Source organism: Atta colombica, unplaced genomic scaffold (genome assembly GCF_001594045.1).
Source record: "Atta colombica isolate Treedump-2 unplaced genomic scaffold, Acol1.0 scaffold28, whole genome shotgun sequence".
In the NCBI taxonomy this organism is placed as follows: Eukaryota; Metazoa; Arthropoda; class Insecta; order Hymenoptera; family Formicidae; genus Atta; species Atta colombica.
The window spans coordinates 952,959-960,086 of NW_017259381.1; the positions used below are offsets into that span (position 1 = coordinate 952,959).

Below are 7,128 nucleotides of genomic sequence, written 5' to 3' on the forward strand. Positions count from 1 at the left end.
ATATAAAAAATTATCTTATATGTATTGCATACGTAAATAACAAATTAAGACATAAATTTGTCATCTTTAAAGATTGAAGAACTTAGATTTACTATCGCTGAAATAATTAAAAATAATTAAAATAGAATAAAAATTTATTCTATTTTAGAAATAAGACCTTGAGGCATTTTATCACTCAATATTTTGAATGTTTTTAATCTTTGATTTGTCCTTTCTATATGAGCTTTATTTTAACGTTTAAAAGAGCCTCTTCCTTTGAAAATTGTTTTTTGTTCCTCTGATTAGTTTTATACTATTTTGTAAACAAATATTATCTAAAAAGCTTTTATCTATAATATCATAATAACAATGTCTTTTTGTAAAAAAATTAATAAGATTTAATAATTACTTTGTTCAAAAATCATTTTATCAGATGCTTTACCACCATAAGCATGACTAATAAAACTAATCAGATCAGCTGGAATTATTCCTGTCATAAATTTTACTGTATATGTCGATTTATAATTTGAATATTGTTTGACAACAAATATTTTTCTTTTTCTGAATTGGAATTTCTGTGCTAATCTAAAATTATTCTAACATCAGGGAAGTCTACAAAACAAATTGGAATGTTTTTCTGAATTTTTTCTTTAGAAGGAAAATAACATATTATATGTTAAAACACTACTAAAACCGTTAACTTATACAAAAATATATGTCGTATTTGTACGGTACATATGTCATTAAATAAGACAGATAAAGCTGCATAAGATAAATTCATTTTCAATTTAACAAAAGTTAATATACTTTAGTACGATAATTATACGTTGAATAAGAATTTGGATATACTTCGTTCAAAATTTCAACAATAGTGTCTAACAATAAAAAACTTTCAATACTGCACATCGTACTCAAATCTTTTTCCGTTCGTATAAAGTAACACAATGTTTTTTAGTATCTATTTGAATGGCAACATCACAGAAATTTTTTTGCTTTTCTACATAACTCCGAATTTCCATTTGCTCATCGTGATAATCTTGATATTTCTCTGCCATAAGATTCTCTATTTTATTTTCTTTTTGACCTTCCAGTTCTTCTCTTTTGTTCTCTTCTGTATCTTCTTTTTTGTCTTTCTTCACTTATTATTAATTTCTGCTTTAAATTATTGTTTTTAATCGTAGGAAGGTTACATGATGGCAGCTTTTAGAATTCAAGTTTAGCTGTCTATAAAATGCATTTATTATTACTTTATCATAAATAGCAGATTGGCTAACATCATATTTGTATTTAATGGTAATAATTTTTTTACAAATTATATGTACTTACCAGGAAACCTGTAATCGCTTTTTTAAAAATACAAACTGTATACAACAGCCGACTTCGCAACTATCATATGGTATTTCCAAATGGTATTTCCATTTTTAATACTTTTCGAATATTTCTTTTTTTTAAATTACTAAATGCATTTTCTATTGTAATTGTTTGTCCTAGTTTAGAAAAATAGTAGAAACGAACAGTTGGATCATTTAAAGCAAAGCTATTGCAACCATACATATTGCAATACGTTTTACTTTTCGTTTTACTTTTGTCGAAAATCTCGCTCCTAACTCATCATTCATTTTATGAATATAAAATATCAACTGTCCTACGATCAAGCGAGATGAAAGAGTTTTTTATTTTCTCAAATAAGCAGCTTTTTATCAATAACGATGAAATTGGTATCGTTTTTTGAAGGACTATTTAAGCAAAACAGCAGAGCTACAATAACAATTAACTTGAGAACGATACACACAAAACAAAAATTTGAAAGTTCTCCGTGCTAATAAATATCTATTACAGTGTAATCCTTTTTTTCAAGATTATCAACGCCGCGTATTTAAATTCGAATCTAGATAACCTGTCAGTGTTATCCTTATTGAGGCAGCCATGTTGGACGTATGACGACTTCAATAATTATATTCATCTGGTTCACAGTAATGACATTCTATTATGTGAAGGCTCGCGATTGCGGACAGAGGGAAAGTCTTAGAATGTTTAGTTATAAACACGATTGTACATCCAATAAATTAAAAAACAAAAAATGTGACGGCAAATAAAAAAAAGATTCGTAATGGTATCCATTTGTGACTTCAGAATAAAGGACTACTATGTAGGTAATTGTAATATTTTAATTAGTGGTTAAAGAAGACAATAGAGTCGAAACTAGTTCCACCTAATTTTATAATAATTCATAATAAAAATAATATCTGCGAATGTTTGATTGTTGCTTGGTTTTAGTCTAATTTATATAGAATTATTTTGTTGAGTATTATAAAAAGCTTATTTGCTTAAATTAAAGAATTTTATAGCTTTATAAATTTCTTGTAATGTCTTGTAAAGTATACATCTAGCATATGAGAAAGAAAGGGTGAGAGGAGTGAGAGGGAGAGAGCGATTGAGGAAAGGAAAGGGAAGAAAAGGGAGAGATAGTGAGACAAGGGGAGAGGAAGAGAAAAACAAGGAGGGAGGCGAAGAGGGGGGGGGGAAGGGAGCGGAGAGGGAAGAGGAGGGGGGAGAGAGACGTTTATCAATAAAATTGTTTTATATTAATTTATAATTTTGTTGACATTGTTAACAACTTTCCGTATCATTTCAATTTTCCGTATCACTTTTAAAATAAGCGATTTATTTATAATTTGAATTTTTGACTCACAGGATGTCTCGCAAAGTAGCCTGCGCATCATCAATAACTTTTTTAAAGTCATTCGATCGATGACTTAACTCTAAAATGCTGATTTGCGTGTTTCCATATGCGAGCAACTCCTTCTGCACTTTTTTTAGAACCTGTAAGTGATAAAGCAATACCGATTAATCAATATGCCACTTAGTTAAGGAATACAATTGCTCCACGTCTTTTTTTATTATTTTCTAATATTAACAATAAATTTCAAAAGAATCGATAGCACAATAAAGTAATTTTGAAGTAAAATATATTTATCCTATCATTTATAAATACTATCATTTATAAATGTGAAAATATAATACATTATTTATGATAAAAACATGCAAGGAGACTTATCTAACCAAATATTAATTGTGACACAGATTGATTTTGTAAATCACGGAAATTATCAATATTTCTTATTTTCAGAGGCGGACTATATAAAATTACACAATCTAATACAATTTTGCATATACATCTTCTAAAAAATGATTATAATACATATACTATAATACATATACATATAATACATATAATGATTATAATACATATACATATATATAAAAAATGATTATAATACATATTGAGTTCTTGACTTATAGAATATCACATATATATAGGGGACCAAAACGGTCGGCACACTTTAATATCTCGGAAAATATACGTTTTACAGAAATGTTTCGGACAAAGTTCTAGCATTAAAAAGATCTATATAATATTCTTATCAATTTGACTTTAGGTGGCGTCGCTAAAATTAGATTAAGATCATATTTTTTGTTGATTTTTTTTAAATGGAACACCATTTTTTATTTCAGAACCCGATAGCTGATGTCGAGAACTTTCAAAGCGCTAAGGAAATATTTTTTCATTAAGTACTTTTTGAGTACATTAAGTACTTTATAATGAAACTTGAAAGTTTCAATACCGGCATTAGCATACGCAAGGTGTCCGACCAACAACTAAAATCTCTTGAATGTTTTTCAGGATCATGTCCTGGACATTTGTTAAGATCAATGTTGAAGATTGTTTCTTTTATTTTCATTTTTGCACTGAAAATTCATTTTTATGTAAAAATGAAAATAAGAGAAACAATCTTCAATGTCCTTGATCTTATCCTAGCACGCCATTGTTATTTTTGGTTATCATCCCGGCCATAACAGGGTTTGTGAAACTCTGCAATTGTCACTCTATATTTCAGAACTGAACACGTATTTTTTAGTTCAAAAATATGTGAAATTTATATCTCAAAGTTAGACAAAGACAAATATTAATCAAATAAATAATATTTTATTTTTAATTAAATACAATGCTTCAAAGAAATTTTATTTAAAATATTCGCAAAAAATGACTATTGGATATATTTGAATATAAAATTCTCAAATTTTTAAATTTAATATTCAAACAAAAAACCGGAGGATTTTTTTAGTTGACCCTTTGGATTAAAAAAAATGGTACAATATGAATCAAAAAAGTATAATTATTTAAACTATCAAAAATCGATATTTAAAAAAAAATCTATATATTATAAATTTACATTTAATAAATAAAATTTTATTATTTGAACATAAATTGGTAGATAAATGATTGTATGAATGTTATTATAGTATATATAATTAAATTTATTAGGATTTAGTTTAGAGGCTGATGCAACACTCACTCTAAAACAATACATCCCGGCCGAGCGATCTCTGAAGATTGACAAAGATTATAAAATTTCGACTATTTATTATATTGAAATAATTCTTTTTAATTCTACATTTTCGTGTACTTTTATACTATTCGAAACTCAATAAACATATATTTAATAAAAAAAAGGGGTACACAAACGCCGAAAACTTACAAGCTAATCACATGTGAGTACCAAGTATCCTCTTTAAACTTTCGTGCATTCTCACATCGAGAATAACTAAAAAAAAATAATATCTTTGCAAGCTTATCATATCTATAGATAGTTTAAAGTTTTTTTAGCCTCAATTCGGACCTTCAAATTATATTATAAAAAAGTTATAGCAATGTGAAAAATCACGTTAGATCGAAGAGTGATTAGCTAAAATTAGCCTCAATTCGGACCTTCAAATTATATTATAAAAAAGTTATAGCAATGTGAAAAATCACGTAGGATACGTTGGATCCAAGAGTGATTGGCTAAAATTAACATAGATATCTAGGACATGATCTTAAATAATTCAAGAGATATTAGCCGTCAGTTCGACAACTTGTTTAATGACGGCGGTACTGTAACGTTCAGGCATTATACCAGGTGTACAAGTATGAAATGACGATTTTTTTCCAAAAAAAAATACATTAAATTCGGAAGAATGATAAAAAGAGATTTATTCAAAATATGCTCCATTGCTAGTTACACATTTTTCTCATCTTTCGGGCAATACCACGCCAGTAAAAATCTTCCCCTTTTGCCGCGAATCATTCATCGAGCCATTTTTTCACATTTTCGTACGAACCAAAGCGCTGTTCAGCAAGTGCGTGACCCATCGATGCAAACAAGTGGTAATCGGAAGGAGCCAAGTCTGGTGAGTAAGCCGCATGGGGTAGAACTTCCCAGCTGAGTGCTTCCAATGTGTCGAACTGGTTTTGCCGTATGTGATGGAGCATTCTCATGGAGAAAATTGACTTTGTGTTGCCTCTTTTAGTATTCTGGTCGTTTTTTAAGCAGCGAACGGTTCAAATCAATCAATTGTTGTTGATAGCATTTGATATTAACCGTTTCGCCAGGCTTCAATAGCTTATAAGACACCCACATCCTTCTGGTCCCATCAAACACAGAGCACCGCCTTCCTGCCAGCGATTCTTGTGGTCGATGTGGATGGTGCGCCTGGGTCTACCCATGATTTTTTGCGCTTGAGTCTACCCATGATTTTTTGCGCTTGAGATTCTCAAAAAAAAATCCACTTTTCATCCCCAGTAACGATACGATGCAAGAATGACTTTCTTCTGTATCGTTCGAAAATTTCACATTTGTGTTTTTGCGCCTCTCCATCTGTCTCTCGTTCAATTCATGTGGCACCCATCTGTCAACTTTCTGAATCTTTCCCATTTCTCGTAGGCGATTGGAAACAGCTTTTTGACTAACGCTCAATTGCTCTACGAGTTGTTTTTGTGTTTGTGAATCATCTTCATCCAGCAATGCTTGCAATTCCACGTCTTCGTCCTTTTTGGGCGGTTTTCCATGTTCCTTGTCTGCAACATCGAAATCTCCAATTTTGAAACGCTGAAACCATTGTTCACACGTTTTTTGCGATGGAGCATGTTCACCATAAGCTTCTCCAAGTAATCGGTATGATTCCGCAGCAGTTTTCTTCAAATGAAAACAAAAAATTAATGCTATCCGCGAATGCTCCTTATTTGGTACAAATTTCGTCATATTAAACACAGTAATACAATACTATGCAAACACTTTTCAATCAAATCATTTTGACACTTGTTGATGGTACAATAAAATGGCGTATAATGTTAAATCTTTGGACTTCACACTGCATTGGTGCGCCATCTGTTTCTCAAATCGTCATTTCATACTTGTACACCTGGAAAATACTTTATCAAAAATAACTTACAATAATTGTAGTGAATCAAATATAAATAATCACAAGAGCTACGAGCCAATTACAATTAATAATACTTATTATATTTAAAACTAAGTTTGTAAAAAGTACAAACGTTTCGACGCTGATCGGGTTATTCTCAGAGTTAAAATAATGTTATAATAAAAGTCGGATGCAAATTAGTCTATTCTATTTATTCGAATTCGCTTAAAAATTTCATTATAAAAGGAAAAGATGGGTTGGATGGATTATGCAATCAAAATGTGATCTAAAGATCTTTTGTGATAATTGCGATGCCAGTTGTGGGTCAGACAACTAAAGAGAGATTACAGAAACATGTTTCCGATTAATGGTGGAAGGTCTCTAAATCAGCATCAGTGATTTCCAATCATCACAATCACAATTTTAAGTGGGATAACGTGGAAATTTTGGACATTGAATCCTCTTATAACAAGAAATTAATATCGAAAATGGTCCATATAAAAAGATAAAACCATGGAATTAACAAGCAAAATGATATTGAATCTCTGCTATATGTTGACATACATTCCCTTTCCTCTTCCATCTATTATTATTTCCTTCTATTTATCTCCTTTTTAATTCATAACATTGTCTGATATTGTCAATGCTACGTTTCTCTGTCTCTGATATAGCACAATGGCTTATAAAATTATAATATCCATTGCGTTGCTCTTTTAATTTTTGTTAATTAACTCACAACAAACTTCGACTGAAAAAGTTATATATAGTATTAGGTGTACAACTTTGCTTCCGCCGTTTTCCTATAGATGGCTTTAGCGGTAAGTGGTGGTCGAAATAAATAGATCATAGACGTCATACAATAAACTTGGGCATCTGTCAACATAACCCCATAGAAACATTAATCGA

At 30.2% G+C, this 7,128-nt stretch overlaps 1 protein-coding gene across 5 annotated transcripts in view; it reads right to left on the bottom strand.

Annotated features, from left to right (window-relative positions):
- The window catches only part of LOC108689879 (probable phosphoserine aminotransferase), a 160,112-nt gene that overhangs the window by 102,646 nt on the left and 50,338 nt on the right, over window positions 1–7,128 (bottom strand). For 4 of the 5 annotated variants that reach the window (XM_018196831.1, XM_018196834.1, XM_018196832.1 and 1 more), the window contains exon 2: window positions 2,672–2,802. The exons of the other annotated variant lie outside the window; for it this stretch is intronic. In XM_018196831.1, the coding sequence (XP_018052320.1) occupies window positions 2,672–2,802 (131 nt within the window). The remainder of the gene's footprint in view (window positions 1–2,671; window positions 2,803–7,128) is intronic. 5 annotated transcript variants of the gene reach the window in all.